The 23,062-nt window shown below is 48.1% G+C and overlaps 1 protein-coding gene across 7 annotated transcripts in view; it reads left to right on the top strand.

Moving 5' to 3' along the window:
• SNAP47 (synaptosome associated protein 47) overlaps positions 1-21,769 on the top strand; it is a 78,562-nt gene extending 56,793 nt beyond the window's left edge. For 2 of the 7 annotated variants that reach the window (XM_081233690.1, XM_081233694.1), the window contains one exon: positions 1,825-6,445. In XM_081233690.1, the coding sequence (XP_081089816.1) occupies positions 1,825-1,971 (147 nt within the window). In that variant the 3' untranslated portion in view covers positions 1,972-6,445. Of the gene's footprint in view, positions 1-1,824; positions 6,446-14,548; positions 15,828-19,213 lie in introns of those variants that run through there. The other 5 variants (XR_014015807.1, XR_014015808.1, XR_014015809.1 and 2 more) reach the window with 5 other exon arrangements.
• The last annotated feature ends 1,293 nt before the right edge of the window (positions 21,770-23,062 follow it).

Here is a 23,062-nt window from a genome sequence, read left to right as displayed (position 1 = left end):
CAGATCACCCCAGCTCGCCTCATCTCCACATCCCCCTCCGAAAGTGGGGGTGCTTTGCTGGGCTCCTTCAGTCTGAGCGTTCTGAGACTTGGCAGTGGCACCTTACGTAGCACTTTATGGTTTTCACAGCTTGTTCACATTTGTGATCTCATTTGAGCCTCACCATTCTTAGGGCAGGAGTTGATCTTATTATCCTCCTGGCCATCTCCCTGCCTTTATTGTTTCTTGTTAATCAGATGAAGCAGTTCTCCCAGGCAGTGGGTGCTGGGCCAGGTGGTCAGGCATTCCTTTTGATTCTAAGCACAGAGCTGCTTCCATTTGACCTCGTGGGTACTATTACGCCTTCTGAGACACCACACGGGTACAGTTTACTCTTGAGGTGTGGCCTCCTTTCCCGGCAGTAGCACTGCTCAGGATTGTCCCAGGCCACCTGTGGAACCTAGAGCTTTCTTGCCTGTGTCACCTGGTGGGACCTCTGGGGGCATGGGGTGGGATTTCAGTGTGGAGTATGATATATTATCAATAGATTGCACTTGGGGTCCTCTGAGGTGGTCACCCAGGCTGTTCACTAGTAACATCCATCCCTGTGTGATAAAGGACTTTGAATGGATCTATAGGCAGGTTAATCCACTGGGAGTTAGTAAGCAGGGCACCAAGGGCTCATCTTAATAATTCAGATTCTGCAGTTCCTTTTTCTTGACCTAACCAATGATCTGAAACTTTCCCTAAAAGAGGAGAGGTATTAACATTTGCTGCAAGTAGTTGGTCATTAAGATTTCTCTTAAAATCATGTCTTTTTGTATCGGCTTGGGGATATTAAATTTTTAAACCCAGGTTCAGTAAGTATGTAATTAAAGTACATTTCACAATGCAACTAGTCCCAATAGAATTGTAATACAATGCTGCTCTTAACTAGTTTATGAAACTGTATGAAGTATGACATGAGTCACAGAAATGGGGATGAGGGACTGCCATCCAGGCTGGTCGGCTCCCTTGGTCTAGCCATGCTGGAGCAGCCCTCCACGCTGTGGGCGCCATCCTCCCCTGTGGCATCACTGTGTGTTTATGGCATTTCTGAGTGTCCTCCACATGTCTGCGCCCACAGATATCTTTTTGCCTCTCCACAGAACCCCGCCGTCTCTCAGTTTTTCTCAGTGGGCCCACGGGGTTATGTTGTGTAACTGCTTCATCACCTTGGGTTATCTGTGCTGTGTTTTGTTCTGCCTTTTGTATTTGTATGCGAAATATTTCAAACATATAGACAAAAAAGTGTTTTGCCTTTCTTCTTAAATTTTGTTTTTCCAGCTTCAGTCTGCAGTTAGGCACTTGGATGCAGAAAGGTAATGAAAACAATGATTGGGTGAGAGCTGGAACTCAGATCTGAGTTGTAGGATCCAGATCCCTGATTCTGCCCTGTGCCGCTACTGTTTGCAGGAATTCCACATGGATGTGGTAACATTCCCAGCAAGGCTGTCAGGGTTGGTGAAACAGCAAACCGTGGGTTGGAAACAGCAGTGCCGCAGGGGTGCATCTCCTGGGGCTGTGTGGTCAGTCTCCTTGCTTACGGCCTGGAGCAGGGCCAGCGAGCAGATACGTCATCTTCCAACAGCTCTAGCTCGCTGAAGGTCAGTGCCAGAAAGTGGCAGAGCTGAGACCCAAACCCAGGGTCAGAGCTGCAAGCTCTGGCTCTGTGCTCAGAGTGTTCATCATTCCCATTGACTTACAAATTTTCTTAAGTACTGTAAAAATAACAGAAAGATATATTGTCTGTTTTTGAGAGTATAAGAAAAGGCACCCCTCCTATCATTTGTGCTTCCCTTGCAGATCCTGAGGAAACTAAAAGATCTCGCATTGGATGCCGAATCAGAGCTGGAGAGACAAGACGAGGCCTTGGATGGCATCGCTGCAGCTGTGGACCGGACAACCTTAACCATTGACAAGCATAATCGACGAGTGAAAAAACTGACCTAGAAGGACAAGAAAGCATAGAGGTGACTGCTTTTGTTGAGAATCACTTCTCTGAGTATGTTGTTCTCAACTCCTGCATGCTTCCTTTGAGATGAAGACCCCAGGAAGTCATTCCAAGCGCCCTGCCCCGGGAGGTGCACAACTGCCTCAGGGTGAAGGGCTGCTGTTGACGGCTGTGAGCAGCTTAGCTTGGGGTGATTGTGGCCGCCACCAAGGGATTATCTTTCAGGGACCTGAAAGTGCAGCTGGAGGAGAGGAGTTCCTGCCTGCAAATACAGCGAGCCACTTCCTCCCAAGGCCCTCTCGGGCTGCTTGTGGAGTCAGGAGCACACACGCATTCACACATGGGCTGAGCCCTACTGAGGTGGCCACGACAGCAAGGCGGCTCTTCATTCTGAGGGTGGGCTGCACCCAGCACTCAGGGACCACTTTGCTTGTCCACAACCCCAGGTCTCCAGTGGCACAACTAGCTGCATTTTCATCCATTTTCCATTCTTGATAAGCATAAAAAGGTCGGTTTAAGTCTCTGTGAAAGAAATCTACTTATTTCTAACCCTCTGCCTAGATGAACACTGCAGGCATATCCTATGTCAGCAAAATCTCTTCTCCAGGATCACATTCAGGTCTGAGCCTGCCTCTCCTACATGGGCTGCTCAGCACAGACCCCACTGCCTTCACTTTGTTCCATTTTTCTTTGGTGGACAGTTCAGTTTCTTTTTGGTTGTATTGTAATTTCTAACCAAAGCATACCTCGAGGTCATCCTATAAGCACCTGAAATATTTTCACTGCTCAGTTTTTAGTCAAACATGAAAATAGTACATACTGCACCTATTTTAAAAAGTGTTAATTTTTGCTTTTTTGCCCCATTTCTACCCGGAAACAAAAGAGAAATGCTAGCTTTAGAATATTTTTGGAAGCTATGCATTGATGCTGCTTTTTGCTTGGTTTTGGGTATCTTAGTGTGTCCCTGGGAGAGCCCCTCATGGGGAGACAGAGGAAAGTAGAGAAGTGGGTGACCTCCCCCCATTCTCACCACACGCCACCTCCAGACTGCTTTGAAATAGCATCCCAAAGAACCTTGCACAGAGGCTCATTTAGACCTTGTAGAGATGTTACTTTGAAGCGCCTTTCCTACAGCCCTCCTGGGATGGCGCCCTCAAGCCCTGTGCTGCCCTGCTGCACCACTCCACTTGCATACTAAGTCCTGGATCGTTTTAAGAATTAATTCACACATGCAGTGTTAGTTTTCTGGGGCTGCCCCAACAGAGTACCACAAACAGGAGGCTTACAACAATAGGAATGCACTTCCGGAGGCCACAAGTCCAGGATCGAGGTGTAGGCAGGCTGTGCTCCTTCTGGAGACTCTAGGAGAGGGTCATTCCTGCCACTTCTAGTTGCTGGTACCTCCATGTATCCCTGAGCTTGTGGCCACATCACCCCAATCTCTGCCTCCATTGTCATGTGGCCATCTTCCTGTGTTTCTGTGTCTCAAATCTCCCTCTCCTCTCTCTCACAAGGATCCATCCTAATCCAAGGTCATCTTATCTTGAGATCCTTACCTTGATGACATCTACAGAGACCCCATTTCCAGATAAGGTCACATTCAGTGGTTCCCAGTGAGTATGAATTTTGGGTCACCTAGGGATGCCTAGCCTTGTCGTAGCTGACCCATTCCAAAAAGACATGGAAAGTAGCACTTTTAGAAAGTAATGTTCATAAGGGTCTTTCAATTCTTCCCTGTTTTGCAATTTGGTATATTATATTCCTAATCTCTGTTTGTCTTACTTGGTTTGTACTTACTAACCTCCAAAATGAGAAGTGGACCTGTTCTTTCAAGGTTTCTCACGCTAATGCAGTATGTGAGCAGTTTGCTCTTGACCTTTCCTGGCACATCAAGTGATGGAGCTCTTGGAGCTCATGCTCATTCCAGGGGGTCTGAGCCCCATGCAGCCCCTTCTAGTGCTTGATGACAGGGAGGTCAGGGAGGACACGGCAGGTGTGAAGATGTGTCAACAAGGACAGTTATTGAGAGCTCATGCCTAGAGGCAGCGGCAGCTGGATCACGTCCCTAGGGAACTTGGAGGGATGCTGGAGGAAAGGCAGCTCGTGCCCTGGGCACAGGGCAAGTGCAGGTGTGCAGGCTGTGCCCAAATACTGTAGCTTCTCACAGCAGCCCATGAAGAGTGAGTTCCCCTGAGGTAGAGTATGTGGTTCTCACCGTGGCCACACACTGGGCTCATGCCAGGAACTCAGAAGATACAAACACACACACACGCGCGCGGGCGCTGATCCCAGACCCCTCAGTCCGAGTCTCTGAGGGTATGTACATTACCCAAATGTTTCTAATGAGCAGAAGGGGAAGATCCGCAGGCCAGGTGACTTACTGCCACCAGACCTGCTCTCTCTCTACATGTAGCTCTAGAGAGCCCTGAACAGCTGAGATGAAAACGAATCTGTCCCACTCATGACGCTGTTCTGAATCCAGGTGGGCACTGCTCAAGAGTTCCCAGTGCAGCCTCCAGCAGCCAGCCTGCCTCTACTTGTCCTGAAAACAGATACCACCCAGCACTCGTGTGGCATCAGGGCCGTACACACCTCGGCTGCTAACAGGCCTCTGGAAAGCAGGGGGCCAGGACTCCGTTGGTGATCCCTCGCCAGGAGCAAGCCCTGAGCTCTCTGGGCCTCACGCTCTCCTAATCCATCACCTGGGGATGCATAAAGCCCAGACACTCTGGGCATGAAGGTGTGTGGTACAGAAGACATTGTACTGTTAGAGGATTATTCTCCGGGCCTTTTCTCTCCCATGAATAGTTAAATTGATAGAGACTATGGTCTGTTTCTATGTGGAGACTTAGAGTGTAAAAAAAAAAAAAAAAAGCCATCAAGGGCCACTTTATGCTATTTTTTTTAACCTTGGCCCCAGAGTTAACTTTTTTAACCTTAACCCCTTCCAGTAGCAGAAAATCCATGTGCCAAACTGTTAGTCACCAAGGCTGAAACAAAATTGCCAGGAACCGTATAACACCAGGCACTGATTCCCACGGCACACTGATTCCCCACCCCAGGTGCACTAATTCCACCTCCCATTGCTCCCTCAACTTACAGTGTACTGACTCTGCCTCCACACTTCAGACATGGGAAGGACACGAAGGGGAACAGATATTTTGATGCTCCTAGAAGCAGTACCAGGGGAAGGAGATGAGCAGGTAAGCTGGTGATCTCTCCTGCCATCCTCAGGCAGCCCAGGTGGTAAGTGCCACGATGGCTAGAACCCAGTGGATCCCATCAGGTGAGTAGACCCTCTGGAGAGTGACAGGAAGGGCACACTGAGCCTGTTGGCATCATCATCGCTGGTGTTTGGATCAGGACCTACTGTGTCTCCTATTTTGTTTTTTACTTTCCTGATGTGGAGTGTGTCCTCTAACATTGACATTGGGTTTATGTGTGGGGTCAGGCTCACCCACATGAGTCCCAAACTCTATTTGCCGCTGTTTAGCCTGTGACTGAGGGAATTATGAGGGGATTATGTTAGTTTGTTGTCACCCCGTAAGGTGTTTGTACTTCCTAAAACATGTAACCCTTTGAGCTCAGTTCTACACTCTGTAAAGGTGGGCAGAATACAAGACCCACATCTGATGCAGCTGTGAGACCAATATTGAGCTGAAATGAAACTGCTTTGACATTTCATCAAACATGGCTGATCCTTTTGTTTGTTTAGGGCAGAAGTCAGGAGACTTTTTCTATAAAGGGTCAGGTAGAAAATACTTCATCTTTCAAGCCGTATGGTGTCTGTTGTGAACAAATGGCTGTGCTATGTTCCAGTAAAACTACCTGTGAGATTAGAATTTCATGTGTCATGTGTCCTGAAATGTTATTCTTGTTTTGATTTTCTTCGTTCAACCATTTGAAAATCAGACATGTCCTTAGCTTGCAGGCCATAGGAGAACAGACCGCAGGGCTTTGTAGTCACCTGCCCAGGTGGGTGTGTGCCTTTTGAGGTTTCACATAAAGATGTCCAGCATTGTCTGTCCTGGAGGGCAACTTACTTCCTTCCTCAGCCCCAAACTCAAGCATGGCCTGAGCTCTTCACATGCCACTGCTGCTGGTGGCCAAAGCTGAGTCTAGCGTTGCGGCTGGGAGGGTTCTGGACATTTTTGCCATAAAAAATAAAAAGGGCATAATGAAAAAGACAAAAATGGCATAATGAAACATGAAAAATTAATGACAAAATCTTTAAAAGATTTTATTGTGGAAAAATGAAAATACTAAAAATATTTTAATGCAATTAAAATGTGTGTAGATTCATGGTTATAGTTGTATTTGGGTATAACTTAGAGGAAGTGATGATGCTTCCTTTCTCAAAGTCAGTCATTAAGGATTCAGGATCTAATGTCAGTTGTAAGTTCTTTACGATATAAAAAAATCTGTTGTCTCTTCAGGTTTTTCTGGAAGTAAAATAACAGATGAAGGATGCTATTTCTTATCAATATATTTCTTGTGTATACCTGGTAGTACATATCTGGACTACATTTAAATGTTCCATCACATGTCCAGTCCTTATATTTAACCAAATCATCTAAGCAAGATCTGTGCCAAATGCCAAAATTCTGGTTACATCATGTACTCCTCTATCAAATAGCAAAAACATTTCACCATTTTCAAGAAACTTACGCTCATCAGGAATCACATAACCATTTATTTTTGTGAAGGATAGGAGGTCCCAGATTCTTCTTTTCCCTCCTTCTAATATTGCATAAGTTTGGTAAAGAAAGCATTAGAGAACAAGCTGCCATATCTAAATTAGCTAAAGAATCGATAATTAATGCTCTCAAAGACTGTTGTGAATTAGTTACTTTACCTTTTATGGCACAATTGCCGTACAGCCAATTAGTTGTGTGACCGAAATGCTTGCAGCAAAGATGCTTACAGCAAACGTACTGGTCATAGGCTACCACCTTGTTTCCTGACTGTGCTCAGCTGTTCAGAGCCTCAAAGCCTGCACTGATGGCACAAAGTCAGTCCTGTTCCTTTTAAAGGCAGAAATGGGGAACTGGAGAGAGAGAGGAGTGAGATGGGAAATGGCAGATACTGGTTTCCACAAGTGATCTTCTCTGGAGGCCCAAAATCACACACACACACATTTTAGGAGAGAGGAAAAAACAAAAGTCAGTCCTTGAGGGCTTCCCTGGTGGCGCAGTGGTTGAGTCCGCCTGCCGATGCAGGGGACGCGGGTTCGTGTCCCGGTCTGGGAAGATCCCACATGGCCGCGAAGCGGCTAGGCCTGTGAGCCATGGCCGCTGAGCCTGCGCGTCCGGAGCCTGTGCTCCGCAACGGGAGAGGCCACGACAGTGAGAGACCCACGCACCGCAGAAAAAAAAAAAAAAAGTCAATCCTTGAGACATTTTCAAATAACACAGGAAACTCAACTATATGCAGTCAGTTGGGGTGGGGGCTCTGGTTTTGGGTTTGATGAAATGGCCTCTTGGAGACAGTTGTATTGATTGGGGCATCAACCCTGGCATGAGACCACACGACAAGCAGGTGCCTCCAAGGCCCCACTGGCCTCACCTGTGAGGAGCCCTCTCCCCTCTCACTGCTCCCAGTTTAATTATTAGCTATGGGTTTGAATAAAACTTGAAGCACTTGCAAATTGTAATCAGTTTTCACATTTGCAACTGATTTCCACAGCCAAATAATATCTCAAGCTTTTGGCACCCATCTGGAAACTTAGAACAGCAGTGGGTTTGCCCAGGAGGTAATTTTCCCTGATTCATTTTGAAAGTGAAAAGTCACAGGGTTGGTCCTTCAGCTAGGGTGGTCCTGCTTCCCAGAAGGACTGCTCAGTCTCATCCCTCAGCTTCCTCAGTGAGAAGTAGACCGGCACAGACAGAGTGGGAAAGGCATAGATTCAGAGACAGCAGGAGCTGCTCGCCAGCCCAGGAGAGCCATTCAGGGGCCACATGCAGTGTCCAGGTGAGGAGACCCAGGCTGCAGGGGTGGGGAGCTATGAGCAGGACCATGGTCAAGGCTGTGTTCTGTGGGCCTGACTCATGTCCTGGGCTCTCGCTGGTTAGGCAACCATGTCCAGGCCTTACCATCATGGGTGGCTACTGTCCTGGGGGGCACTGGTGCTGCACTAGCTGTCCAACATGTTCTCCCACCAGGTCTGAAGCAGCACTTGTTCCTCAGAGCCCTCTGGATTTGACTCTTAACACCTATCACAACCTCTGCCCCTTTGTCTCACCCTGGGGAGGCAGGTGTGAGCTAGGGAATGGGCAACTCACTTCCCCCATCCCTTTGGGAGAGGTCGGAGGGTTAGGGAGATCTAGGGCATGTTTCCTAGAGTGAGTAAAGGGCAGGGTGCAGAAACCCAGCTGTACATGAAGGAGGGTCAGGGCCTCACAGATGTCCCAGAATGCCTCTTCCTCCACACTCTTAGGCTGCTTCCACCCATCAGCAGTGGCTGTTCTGTTCCCATGCCTGGCCCATGGAGCTGGTGCTGAGAGATTGAGGCTGGCCCCTTTTTAGAGGCTCAGGGCAGATGCCTTGGAAAGGGGTGGGAGGTGGGGTGCAGCCATTGGGCTTCCACACCATGGAAGGTGAGGACAAGCAGAGAATGCACAGCCTTGTGAAGTCCCTTGGGTGTAGTTGTTTGGACCTTGCGCTGCATTTTCCAATGGAAATGATGCTCTAGAGAGCAGTTTGTTTCCTAATGTGATGGCAGCATTGAGATGCACAGCATGGGAATGAAGATGATAGGGATGGGTCAGAGGGCAAGGCCAGGGGTCCCATTCCCAAGTGCCCAGTAAGTGGGTCATCTGTGAATCAAACACTCAAATCTGTTCATGTGTGCTTGCCTTGCTCTGAGTGCTTACAGAAACTCCCCAGAGGGGAGCTCTGTTTACATTTCTTATGGACAAGGAAACAAACACCTAACTCCCACCTAGGGTCGACACTCAAGCCTCTGGGGGCTGCTGAGATCCTGACTGCCCAACAGGAGCAAACCCACAGGAAGGACTGTGGGGAGAAGGGAAAGTATCCCAGGTCATTGGTGTGGTCTGGATGAGCCAGGGTTACTTACAGATCCAAACCCACCCATTTATGCCCCACCTCATAGAAAACTGGTTTCTTTTCGGAAGCAGTAGCTGTCTGCTAAACTTTCAGACCACCTTTCTTACCAATTGGCTTGTTCATGTAGGACATTGCCTTGGTGCAGGAGGGTCACAGAGGGGGTTTGCAGCAGTAGCTGGGGAGGCGGTGAGATGCCCTCTGGGACACTCACTGTCCTGATCCCTCCAGCTTAACCCCAAATCAGGAGGTACCTGAACCTGGAGCCTCACTCATTCTGTGTGCTTGCTGGAGTGTGCGGTCATGAGGAAAGACACCATTGCATCTTGTTCAAGCCCACTCTGACCTCTGGGTGCTATGAAGTAAGCACTCTGCCCTCTTGGCATCATAAGCTAGCCTGAGGCTGCTCACAGCTCCACCCACTCTTGCTTGCTCAGCTCTCCCTTGTCACACTGCCCAGCACAGGAACATCATCATGTGTGGGGTCTCCCTGTTACTCTGCCCTCAGGGTCCACAGACCTCAGCATGGGTGGGGTCTCCCCATCACCCAGCCCTTCACTCTTACCAGACCTTACAGCATGGAGTAGGGTCTCCCCATCACCTGGCCTGGCTGCAAACTGTACAAAAGAGCAGATGGAGGTGTATGACCTTCCTGGGGCTGCTATAACAAAATACGACAAACTGGGTATCTTGAAACACCAGAATTTAAGCTCTCACAATTCTGGAGGTCAGAATTCTGAAATCAAGGTGTTGGCAGGGCCCTGCTCTCCTCAGAGGCTCTAGGGGAGAATTCTTTCACCTTTCCACTTTCTGAGGCTATGCCTCTCCATTTCCACTGCATCTTTGCATTACCTCTTCCTCTTCTGTGTGTCTGTCTCAAAATTCCCACTGCCTCTTTCCTATAAGAACACTTGTCAGTGGATTTAGCATCTACCAGGTAATCCCACATGATCTGCTCATCTCAAGATTCTTAACCTAACTGCACATGTAGAGACACTTTTTCCAAGTAGGTCATATTTACAGGTTCCTGGAATTAGGATTGGACATATCTTTTGAGGGCAACAGTTCAGCCTATCATAGTCTGCCTGCTGTTCCTCCTAAATTCACATTCATCCTGCATACAAAATACATTCACTCCATCCCAACATCTCCAAAAGTCTCAACCCATTATATAACAGCTCTTCATCCAAAATCTCATCTAAATATCATCAGCTCTGATTTCATCATCTGAATCATCTAAATCCAGTATTGGTGAGACTCTTGGTATGGTCCATCTGGGGCAAAATTCCTCTCCATCTCTGATCTGTGAAACCAGAAAACAAATTGCTTCCAAAATACAGTGGTGGGACAAGCATGTGATACATGACAGACTGTTCCTACTCCAAAAGGTTGGGGGAGGGGAGGGGGAATGGAAGTTAGGAAGGGTCACCAGAGTTCCTGTTTCCTGTCTGGCATGTGAGGAGCTGGGAAGTCGCTACTCCATCCTAACAACAATTTCAAAACTGAACAAACTGAAAATGAACAACCCTTCTTGGATCAATTAAAGAAGTGAGTTCACAGGGCAAACTTCCTAACTCATTCTAGGAGGCCAGCATTTCCTTAATACAAAACCAGACAAAGGCATTACAAGAAAACTACAGACCAATATTTCTCATGACCATAGATGCAAAAACCCTCAGCAAAATATTAGCAAACCAAATCAACAATGCATAAAATGATTGCACACAATGACCAAGTGGGATTTATCCCATGTTTGCAAGGCTAATTCAACATTCAAAAATCAATATAGTCCATCACATCAACAGACTAAAGAAGGAAAATCACATGATCATATCAATAGATGTAGAAAAAGCATATGATAAAATCCAATACTCATTCATGATAAAAACAGCAAACTAGGAACAGAGGGGAGCTTTCTCAACTTCATAAGGAACATCTACAAAAAAATCTACAGCAAATATCATAGTGGTGAAAAACTAGAAGTTTTCCTGCTAGGATCAGGAACAAGACAAGGGTGTTCCTTCTCACCATTCCTTTTCAACATTGTACTGAAAGCTAATGCAATAAGATAAGAAAAAGAAAAGTATACTGATTGAGAAGGAAAAAATAAAACTGTTTATGCTTGCAGAGAATATGATTGTCTATGTAGAAAATCTGATAGAATTGACCAAAAAAACCAAACAACCTGCTGGAACTAATAAACAATTACAGCAAATTTGCAGGATACAATGTCACTTAATATACAAAAGTCACTTTCCTATATACCGTTGATGAACATGTATAATTTGAAATTAAAAACAATGTCATTTACATTAGCACCCCTCCAAATGAAATACTTAGGTAGAAATCTAACAAAATATGTACAAGATCTCTATGAGAAAAACTACAAAATACTAATGAAAGAAATCAAAGAAGAGCTAAATAAATATTCTATGTTCATGGATAGGAAGACTCAATATAATCAAGATGTCAGTATTTCCCAACTAGATCTATAAATTCAATGCAATTCCAATCAAAATCCCAGTAAATCATTGTGTGGATATCAACAAACTGATTCTAAAGTTTATCTGGAGAGGCAAAAGACTCAGAATAGGTGACTTGATATTGAATGAGAAGAACAGAGCCAGAGCATAACCTGACTACAAGACTACTATAATGCTATAGTAATCAAGACAGTGTGGTATTGGTGAAAAAATAGACAAGTGAAACAGAATAGAGAGCCCAGAAGTAGACTCACATGAATATAGTCAATGGATCTTTGATAAAAGAGCAAAGGCAATACAATGAAGCAAATATAGCCTTTTCAACAAATGGTGCTGGAACAACTGGGCATCCACATGCAAAAAATAAAAAATATGAATCTAGACACAGACCTTACATCCTTCACAAAAATTACCTCAAAATGGATCATAGGCCTAAATGTAAAACATGAAAGTATACCTAGAAGAAGATAACATAGGAGAAAACCTAGATGACCTTGGGTATAGTGTTGCCTCTTAGATCAACACCAAAGTCATGATCCATGGAAGAAATAACTGATAAGTTGGACTTCATTAAAATTTAAATTGTCTGCTCTGTGAAAGATACTGTCAAGAGAATGACAAGTCAAGCCACAGAATGGGAGAAAATATTTGCAAAAGACATACCTGATGAGGAGTTATCCAAAGGACTGAATGAACAAATAAACTGCGGAGCATCTAGACAATGGAGTGTTACTCAGCACTAAAAAGAAATGAACTATCAAGTCATGAAAAGACATGGAAGAACCTTAAATGTGTATAAGAAAACAATATGAGAAGGCTACATAGTATACGATCCCAACTATATGATGTTCTGGAAAAGGCAAGACCGTGGAGACAGTAAGAAGACCAATGGTTTCCAGGGACTGAAGGGAGAAAGGGATGGATAGGCAGAGCACAGAGAGTCTTTAGGGCAGTGAAACTATTCTGTATGATACAAATATAATAATGGTTATATTTGTCAAAACCCATAGAATATAACACCAAGAGTGAACCCTAATCTAAACTATGGACTTTGGGTGATAATGATGTGTCAGTGTGAGCTTATCGATTATAACATAATGTACCCCTCTGTTGTGGGATTTTGGTAGTGGGAGACACTCTGTGTATGTAGGGACAGGGAGTACCGTCTCTATACCTTGCGCTCAATTTTGCTGTGTAAATCTGCTCTAAGAAAGAAAGACTACTTAAAAAAAGAAAGCAGGGAAAGGAGGGAAGGAGAGAGGGAGGTAAAGGAAGGAATGAACGCAGTCTCCAGTCCCAAGCAATACTAAAATCCAGCAAAGTCCTTGCAGTTTCAAGACCTGAGAATAATCCTCTGTGATTCAAGGCTTTGCCCTCTGGGCCCAACTCCACTCTTGGAGTCATTCTTCCTTTTTCTTGAAGGATAGAACATGTCAACAGCTCAGTAGCTTCTATCAGCCTGTTTGCTGCCTGTAGAATTTCAGAAGTCCAACAGCCGTTTTTTCGCTCCATCCCTTTCAGTTTAAGCTGTCAGTGTTTCTGCTGTTTAACATTCTCAAAAAACTTGTGGGTCTCCTGTGTTTATCATAGGGATCCACACCATAGACAAGAAGATCCGATGCTTCCTGGGTAACCCCATCTCTATTCCTGGCTTCTGCTGAGATGGTTGAGTGCATCCATGAGGTCACACCCTTAATCTCTTCAGCCACGCTGTTGGCTTTCTCACCAGTGCACACTTTGCCAACCATGAATCTCCTAATTTTAGCCTCTTTTGCTATCTGAACAGGCTGAGAATTTCCCAAATCATCAGGTGCTCATCATTTCTGTTTAACAGTTCCTTCCTCAGTTTATCTCTTCCCTCTCAAATGTTACTATAAACAGCCAGGAGGTACCAGGCTACACCTTCAAAACTTTGCGTAGAAATCTATCTCTTTGTGTTCATTTACAAGCTATGCTTTCCACCCAACAGTAGAATACAGTTCAGCTGAGTTCTCTGCCACTTTATAATAAGTTTCCTCCAGTTTCCAATAACATGTTACTCATTTCCTTCTGAGCACTCACTGGCAGAGTTTTTAACATCCATATTTCTACTAATAGTCTATTCAAGGCAGTTTAGGCTTTTTCTATCACGTGTCTCAAAACTTTTCAAGGCATTACCTAATTCTAAAGCCACTTCCTTATTTTTAGGTATTTGTTGCAGTGGCACCCCACTCCTGGGTAATAGAATCTGTATTTGTTTCCCGGGACCATAACAGAGTACTACGAACTAGGTGGCTTGAAACAACAGAAAGTTACTCTCATAGTTTCGGAGGCCAGAATTCTGAAATCAGGGTGTTGGCTGGGCTGCGTCCTCATCTGGGCTCATCTGGGGCTCCAAGCTCATCCAGGTTGTTGGCAGAATTCAGCTCCTTGCAGCAGTGAGACTGAGGTCCTCATTTCCTTTCTGGCTGTCAGCTGCGCTGCTCTGAGCCCCTGGAGGTCACCCATGTTCCTTGCCACATGGCCCCTCCATCTTCACACTAGCAGCAGAGGCCAAATCCTTCTCATGCTGTGAGCCTAGGACTCTCCCTTTGCAACCAGCTGGAGAAAACTACTTTTTATTTTTTTTTTTTTTTGTGGTACGCAGACCTCTCAGTGTTGTGGCCTCTCCCGTTGTGGAGCACGGGCTCTGGACGCGCAGGCTCAGTGGCCATGGCTCACGGGCCTAGCCGCTCCACGGCATGTGGGATCTTCCCGGACCGGGGCATGAACCCGTGTCCCCTGCATCGGCAGGCGGACTCTCAACCACTGCGCCACCAGGGAAGCCCGAGAAAACTACTTTTAAAGGAAGTCATGTGATTAGGTCAGGCCCACCTGGTTATCTTCCTATCTTAAGGTCCACTGATCTGGGACTTTGATTCTATATATCTGCAAAATCGCTTTGCAACAGCACCTTATTAGTGTTTGATCAAATAACTGGGAGAGGCTGTGTGTACACCAGGGCAGGAATTTTGAGGGTATCTTAGGATCTGCCCCTCTCTGTTTCCAGCATCCAGGAAAGCTGCGGCCCGGCCCTCATTGCTCACCCACAAGGAGTAGATGCATCGACCCACAGTGCTGGCTCTCCTTGCTGTCTGTAGGACTTCAGTAAGTTACTTCCCACCTTTGAAGGTTCATTTCTGCACCTATAACATGTGGATTCTGAAGATCCACAGTCACAACCAGGCAGAGCCCCTGGCCCAGGCTTACTTCCTCTCTGCTTATCCGTGAGACGCCCCCACCCCTGACAGCTGTGAGATGTCCTCACACTGGCTTCAGGAGCCAGGAGAGCGTGAAGAAAGGGCTTTATGAAGCCATTCCTGTTCCAGGAGGCTGTTAGTGCTGAGGGCCTGCGAGAAGTCCCCTTCCTCTCCTTCACACGTTCGAGGAGACGGAAGGAGCACAATGAAGCCAATCACGAGGGCTGCAGCTATGGGGAAGAAACCCCCTCACCCTCTTGGCCTGGAGGGCGAGGTGACCAGCTGCCTTTGTCATCTCAAAAGGAACCTCTTGCTATGGTTCTAGCAGCCTATTTTCAGAGTGACAGCCAGACCAGAACCTGCAGCGGGCCAGGGAGGTACAGCTGGGGACTTCCAATGAAAATGGCCAGCTGGACACCAGCCCCATCCACAGAAATGTTCCTATTTGTTCCACATGTTCGGTGTGTTTTTAGTTTAATGGTTTCTATTGTGGTGCACAGTGTTTCCAGCAGTAAAGTCAGGACAGACAAGAGGTAACTGTGGACCCAGGATCCCCATATAGCGAGTAGGGCACTGCCCAGTTGCCGGTGACCAGGGGTGTGAGTAAGGGTCTGAGAGGGGACATCAGGGTTTGCTGCTGTTTGTGGGTGCAGCTCACGCCAAGAGAAGGGCAGTACAAAGGGAGAGGACAGCAGGAAGAGATGCAGACCTGCAGGGTGAGGCCTCTACGGAGCTCCCCCTGCTCCATGTGGGGTCCCTCAGCACTCTGCATGCTGTGGATGGATTGGCGAGACAGTGTTTCCGATGGGGAGCTGGCTCTGCCTGATTGGAGAGCAAGTCCAGAGCACCCTGCCCTCTGGGGCTTGAATCTTGTCTGTTTGAAAGCAGGATCCCCTTGAATTTAGTTCCTTCCCACGGCATTTCAGTGCAGTAGACATCAAGCATTTCTGACAGTCATCGAGCACAGGTGGTGAGCTCCTATCACTGGAGGTGTTCCAGGAACCAGGGCACTCTCAGTGACTGTGCTTTTTTTGGAGAAACTGCCATAGGGACCTGTCCATCATGTAACAGCATGTAATGCTGTGGTTCAAAAACCCGCCTTCCTACCTGCTTGTTACAAGAGGGTCGCTAACTCAAATTGCTCGTGTTTGGGCCTGAGACAAGTCTGGCCCTCCCGGCCAGCACTGAGATCAGCACCTTGTTCAACAAACACCCCTCAGCTTCTGGGAGGGAAGAGAGGCAGTCCCTGCCTTGGAAGGGCTCAGCATCCATGGAGAGAGGGGCCGAGGCCCAAAGTGGGGCAGAGATCTTCTGATAGCACCCAGGGCACTAGGAAGCTCCCTCTGATTGAAACAGAACGGGGAGAACAAGCCAGGGCGTCTGAAGTTCTGGGTGAAGTTCTCAGTGCTGTTGACAGATCTTGTGATGAATCGACTGACTGCACGGAGCAAAGCTCACCTGTCCAGTGCCTGGGAACCTTTCTGGAAATTGCCAGGGAGTCAGTCTCTGGGAGACAGAGATGCAGGTTCTCCAGGTGGCAGGCCCTTCGGACTACCGTCTTCTCTCTCCTCTTTGCACCAGGGCTGCAGGAACCCTGTGGGGAGGGGCCCACCTGTAGGAGGGTGCTTGGCAGAGGAAGCAGAGACAAGGCCCCAGTCTGTGCTCTCTGGTTTTGGCCCCCACTCCCCCTGGGGAGATAGGACAGGTGGCTGCAGCATGCTGGCATTCAGGGTGAGCCCTAAGCAGGCCCAGAGGTGATACTGGAGCCCCCATTAGGGTCTAGGTGCATCAGCTATACCCACGTGCAGCTGGGTTCCTCCACCCTTCCAGTGGGACCTGCCAGGGGTCAAGTGGGCACATTTATACCCATAAGGGCATGCCTGGCACACAGTTGGCACCAAACCCCATTTAGGGTCATGGCTACATGAAGTCCAGTTGGATGGCATAGGGGAGGGCTCCTGAGGGGTACGCCGCTGGGAAAAGCTATTTTTATTGCCCTAAACCTCAAGCCTCCAGCTTGGGTGTGTCTCCGAGCAGGGGAGTGGTGAGCATGGCGTGGTGGGAGTGAGGAAGGAGAAAGCAGAGGGCCTGGGCAGCGTCCTGGGGAGAGGGAGGGGTGGGCGTTCCTAAGGCCCCTTCCTGTAAAGAAGAAGGCCCCATTGCTTGGGACAAGCACAGTCATGCAGGAGGGTGTCGGCGGTCCTTGTGGAAGGACTCCACACTTGGCACCCGCCTCTGACCGGTCTCTTATTTTAGAAAGAGGGCCGGACATTTTGTGCATTTGTACGACTGAAGTTGCTGTGTACTTGGCATGACTAAATCGCAGACTCTCACCAAAAGCAGATGTTTATCTCCAGATGCCATCCCAGCGAGCACATGGCCTGAATAAATAAATAAATTACTCTGCAATTTCAGAAGTAAAGCATGCCTGTCAGTATTGGCTTTCAGTAATTTTCAAGGGAGAAAGTTCCAAAACAAAAGTCTGCTTGGATTTGGAAATGATACCTCCTTCAAAGCTTAATTCTTTCCTTATGTTCAGAGTCTGATAAAAATGAGATACAGATTGAGGCCTATTTTAATACAGCCCTGCTATCTGTATAGTGCTAAAGGATCAAGATAAAATTTTGTGCGGGAAGTATTTTGCTCATTCATTTGTTGAGCACACTCACCTCTGAGTGTGGGCTTGCCTGGACCCCTGCCTCCGGACCCCTGGGAAGATGTGAGAGTGAGCTTATAGCCACAGCGAGGCAGAAGTGGGCTGGGCAATGGTCAGATGGCAGGGAATTTGGACACGGACAGGGGGAGGGCATCCAAGTGGAGGGGACAGGCGACAGGGCAGGGTGCAGCTGGTGCAGAGCTCAGGTGGCATCTCCCAGCAGCTGGAATCTGGGGTGTGTGGAAGGTGGGAAGGGGTGCACTGTGAGCTGCTTGTCTTTGGTAAGCATCAGGGTGGGGGGAGCAAAGGACCCACACCCTCCAGGCACCACGCCTAGACAGGGAGACGGGGTGAAACCCTGACGGGTGTTCTGAAAACAATAACTGAGGTGATACAGTGGTACCTGCACACACCGTGGAGCCTTCCGGACAAGTGTGTCTGCACATAGGCCGCCCTCAGCTTGGGCAGATATCAGCAGACCATGGGAGGCTCCCTGCTCCTTGATGAGCGTCCTACCTACTTTTTTTTTTTAACTTTTTATTTTATATTGGAGTATCACCGATTAACAGCACTGTGATAGTTTCAGGTGCACAGCCAGGCAGCTCAGCCATACGTATGCATGTATCCATTCTCCCCTAAACTCCCCTCCCATCCAGGCTGCTACATGACATTGAGCAGAGTTCCCTGAGCTGTACAGTAGATCCTTAGGGTCCCACTTTCTGACCAGACCCGCGGCCTCCTCAGTCCCTAACCTTCAGCTCCTCAGGCCTTGGTCACCAGGATTTGCACAGGATACTAACCCGGAGCCCTGCCCAGGGCCGGCCTCTCTCCCTCCCGATTCCAGAGCTGGGTTTGGTCAGGGGATGCATGCCTGGGGTGTCTAAGGGTGCAGCAGGAACAGCCTTGTGGGGTGGAAGAGAGAGGGCTAGCCTGGCTCTAGGGCAGAGGAGCCAGTGGGAGAGAGTGTTCTGACCTGTAGCCCACCAGGCTCCCTTGGTGCTGTTGCTGTCAGTGTTCCTGAGCCTGGGTGAAGACACATCATGGGACAATGGTGTACGTACGTGAGTGTGTGTGTGTGTGTGTGTGTGTGTATTGGGTGTGGGGTCAGGCGTGTGTGATGGAGGGTATGTGGGTGGATTTAGAGGTGTGTGTGCATGGGTATGTTTGTGGGTTTTGGTGTGCATGACTGTGTATGTGCATGGGTGTGCGTATATGTGTGTGCAAGGCTTTGGGTGTGTGTGTCAGTGTGTGTGCATGTGGTTTTAGGATTTGTGTGAGTGTGTGGATGTGAATCAATGTGTGCATGAGTATGTACATGGATTTGGGTGTGGGACCTATGTGCACGTGAAGGGGTTGGGGTGTGAGTGTGTGTGCATGGATGGGTGTGTGAGAGGGTCTGGGTGGGTTGGGAGCCTGGACCAGGGTGCCCTGTGGCAGGACAAGGAGTTCTGCCTCCTAATAGCCGAGGTCAGCCATGTTCTGTTCTGTCGTCAGGCAGTGGCGCCCAAAGAAGCTGTGCAGCCCTGGGCAAGGGTGGATCTGAGGCTGTCTGCTCCAGACTTTCCCCTCTACCACCCACAGTACATTAGTCGCAACATCTGAATTAGGAAGTGTGAGTATTCTCAGCCACGGCGGGTGAGGGAATGGTGCTCGTTCGGGTGGCGTGCCCAAGACACTTAGCAGCCACTACTGTCAGCTGCGCATTGGTGTCCCTTAGGGAGATGGAAACCTGTGTCTGGGGCAGAGGTGTTGTCGTCTCAGGGGGACTTGAGTTTGGTCTCCACGTGTGTGGTCAACCCTTGCTCCTTGCCCACTCCAGGTCCAGCGTGTGATACATGTGCTGTGTGTGGGCTCTGGCTTCCCATCCAGGTGTGTGGTCCTTCCGTCTGATGTTGAAGCCTTCCTGTTGGTGACAGCCAGGTTGTACTGGCACTAGTAATCATCATTCTCTTCTTCATAGTCTGTGCACTCCCCATGCACATGTTCATTAGTACCACCTCAGCACAGAGCACAGCAGTCCTTGGACTACATCACTCCATCTGAGTGGCCCACCAGTGTGAGTCACAGGTCACAGCGCCCAGTAACTATGGAAGACCAGCAATCTGTGCCCTATCCAGTGGACACCAAACAGTACTGCTTTCATCAAGTTTTGGGGCCACCATACGAACTTTTTACTCTTCTCCCAGTCTTCTGCTTCAGTCACACACCCTGGACCTTTCACACCCCAGGGAGGAGTTTCCCAGGATGTGGGACTTTGGCATGAACATTAGGATGTCACTTCCCTGTCCTGGGACCTGAGGAACCCTAGTGAATGCAGGGTCCACATGGTCCCTCTGAAAAGGCACAGCGGTAAAGAAATTCATTAGCCAAAGTGGCTTCACAGCGCTAAAACCTCCCACCTGTGTTTCTCAAATAAGCAAGGCACACGCATCCTTTGTGGGGGCATACTACACTAGTTTCCTGTGCTCTCCCACCTCCACCTCCACTGCTTCCTCCCTCCGTGGGAGAGGGACCACACGCTCATCAGAGCACTCCAAGGAGGACTAGCTGGGAAGGGCGCAGGATGTGCACAGCCACGGGGCTCCCTTCGGCCCATCTGCTGCTGGCTTTGAGCAGCCCAACACCCCACCGGACACCAGGGGCCCTGTTCTTAATGCACCACCCAGGGAAACTTGGGTCGAGCTCTGGACTCTGGGAAGAGCTGAGGAAGCTGGGTCAGACACAGAATTTCTCTTGGAAGGACAGGAGTTGTGGCACCCCAAGTTCTCTGCAGACCAGCAGAGAATGGTATCACCATCTTCCCTGGTATCACCCCACCCTCCTGCCCCCCAGGGTGGGGTGCCACTCCTAGCTGGCCCAGCTTTGGCTCCTGGCCGGCTGAGAGCCAAGGATGGGAGAAGGAAATGTGCATGAGACAGCTACGCCAGCTCACCTAGGCCCGGGCTCCAGACAGGGACGGTGACTCCCGTGGGTGGGCCCACACCCAGCTCCTCACTCCAAGGGGCAGTGGGACCCTCATGGCCTCATCTCTTGGACCCCATCCTCCCCAGTTGCTGTTGGTCCCACTCCCCACTGCAGTGTACGCAGCGCCTTTTTACAGCCAGAGGAAGACTTTGGGCCAACTTTCCACTGAGGAAAGGGAGGCTGCTGTCCATCCTCCCCTCCTAAGCCTGGCTCGGGAACGATACTGCACAGAGCTCAAGGAGAGGCAGCTGAGGAGGGTTTAGGAGGAAGAGAGGCTCCTGGTTTAATCCCCACCCCCTGACAAAGGGAAGGGAAGCTGAGGCTCTGCAGAAGGAGAGTGAACCATCCCCTAGGCAGCCCAGGGCCCCGCTGTGGTGAGAGCCAAAGTCTTACCCTGAGAAGGAGCATAGGGCAGACAACCTCTGAGTCTACCCTCTGGGCCAAACCATCCTGCCCAGGAGGTCAGGCGTTTCTCCCCAACTCTAGTCCTGTATTTTCAGGTCTTCACTGAAAGAGGCCAAATGAGTTTCAAAGAGTTTAAGGAAATCAAAATTAAAAAGTAGAAAAATTCACAAATACAGAATCTGCAAATAATGAGGGGCAACTAATTAATGGTTTGTGTTTACTTTCTCTCAGAAAGGATCATGCTGGCTTAAAATAAAAACATGTATATGGAATGCTTAAAACTGGAAAAAAGCTTAGGAAACTCTGGCTTGTGGAGGAGGAAACAAACCAGGATACTGGGTGGAGTCACCTCGAGAGGCTAGGCCAAGGCCAAAAGGGCATGTAAATACCTACTTTTGTCATATCTCTGGATGAATGTGGGCAAGCTGAAGAGTTCACGGCAGAAATAGGTTTTTCCCACACACCACCTCCCATGCAGAGCTGTCTGGGGTCCTTCTTTAAGGTACTAACTGCATGCTGCAGTTCTGGAACCCTCCTGGTTCTTCCGTGACCCACAAACATTGGAACTAAATGTCTGCATAGATTAGGGATGGCTCCAGGGTCCTTGCAAGTTCTGGGTGCTTCTTACTAACTTTTCTGATTTATAATTAAAAATGCAAGCATCTGTGTGGAGCTTTGCAACACAAGTTTGCCTTCCCTGGAGCTTCTGGATCAGTGTCTTGATATTGCAATGCAAACTTAAAAACAAAACATTAAATTTCCTGTAAAACCAACAAAATAAATTGTAGCAGAGACCATAAAACAGCCTCTTCCTTGACTACCATGGTAAAAGTCACAGTTGAAACACATAGTAGTAAGTATATCATTAGACTGATTTGAAATCAAGCTTTAAATCCATGATCTCCTCTCTGGGATTGTCCTTCAACTGCAATTCTCATCTTATTTATGGATTAACCATTAACCATTAATTCCTATGATAATAACTGGTCCTGAAGAACTGTTTGCAGTAGTAACTGTGCAGACACATTCTCACCAGGTGCCCTGCAGGGTGGGAGCCTGTACACCTCCCCTCCAGAACTGATGCTTGCTTTTTAGTATACCTCGTGGTGATATTCTCAAAACTATTTTAGCAGATATTCTTTGTGAGAGGAAAGAAGAGGGGAAATTTATGCTGGAAAAATTGTTTTCTTCCCTAGTTACTTTTTAATCTACATAAGGAAAAGGAGGTTATTTTCAGGTAAAACTCTGACTTGCAGACCCAGCTAGAGTGTTTGACTCTGGAAGCCCATGCTCCAAGGGCCGTCAGAAGAACTTTCTGGCCACGCATGCCCTGAGGAGCAATGCCAACCATGAGCTGCTGTCAAGTTTCATGTCTTCCTATGATGTCAGGTACGTTTGTAATGTTATGCAATGTTTCTATACATTCAAGATTCTCTCACACAAACTTCCTTCCCATGGAACTGGGCCCAGAAGGAGGAGGTTGTGTCTCCATCACCTTTGGTGGCCACTCCATGGAAGCAAGCCTTCCATCACATGGGCTCCTGGAGCATGTGCTAATCCACTAAAACCAATGTGGGAGAGCTGTTCTGGGACTTCATCCCCCACCAACTCAGAGGTAATTATGCAGTTATTTATTCATATGTGCCTGTGTGTGCACACACAGAGGCATACACACACACAGACACATATGTGCAGACAGAGTCAGGCACATGATGCTCATGGAGACACACAGACATGAGGAGACCTGCAGTCCCACACAGAAACACGCAGACACACAGACACATGGAAACGTGCAGGCACATGCAGACAGGCACACACACAGCATATACTCAATATACCTTGTTCCAAAAGTTTTTAGAGTAACTTCTAAAGGATGCATAAAATATCTCAGAAACTAGATTAGTTACAAGAGAGAAAATTTGGGAAAAGGATGGTGACTTCAGATGGAGGTAGGAATAAAAGCTAACAGCATAACGATACTAATGCAGTGACAGCTAGCTCTCCTACATCACTCACCATGTGCCTGGGCTGGGGCATGTGTGATTATCCTGCATTTCCCAGGTGAGAAGCTGCATGTCCAGCCACCTCTTCTGGCATCTTTTGATGGTGTCATCATGTGAAGCACAGAACCGTCCATCAGGAACCCCTCTGAGCCACGTTTGTGACCAGCGCCAGGCAATGCCCCACACAGGTCGGTGCCTCTTGGTGACAGAACGGAATTCCCTCTTGAGGCCTCTGTGTGTGTGTTCTGCTCCCACAGCCTGTGTCTGGCATCTCTCATGCCCCAGATGAATGCTGT

Source organism: Mesoplodon bidens (assembly GCF_964165515.1).
Source record: "Mesoplodon bidens genome assembly, chromosome: 4".
Classification (NCBI taxonomy): Eukaryota; Metazoa; Chordata; class Mammalia; order Artiodactyla; family Ziphiidae; genus Mesoplodon; species Mesoplodon bidens.
The sequence above is the reverse complement of the archived record's forward strand: the minus strand, read 5'-3'. Positions and strand labels throughout refer to the sequence as shown.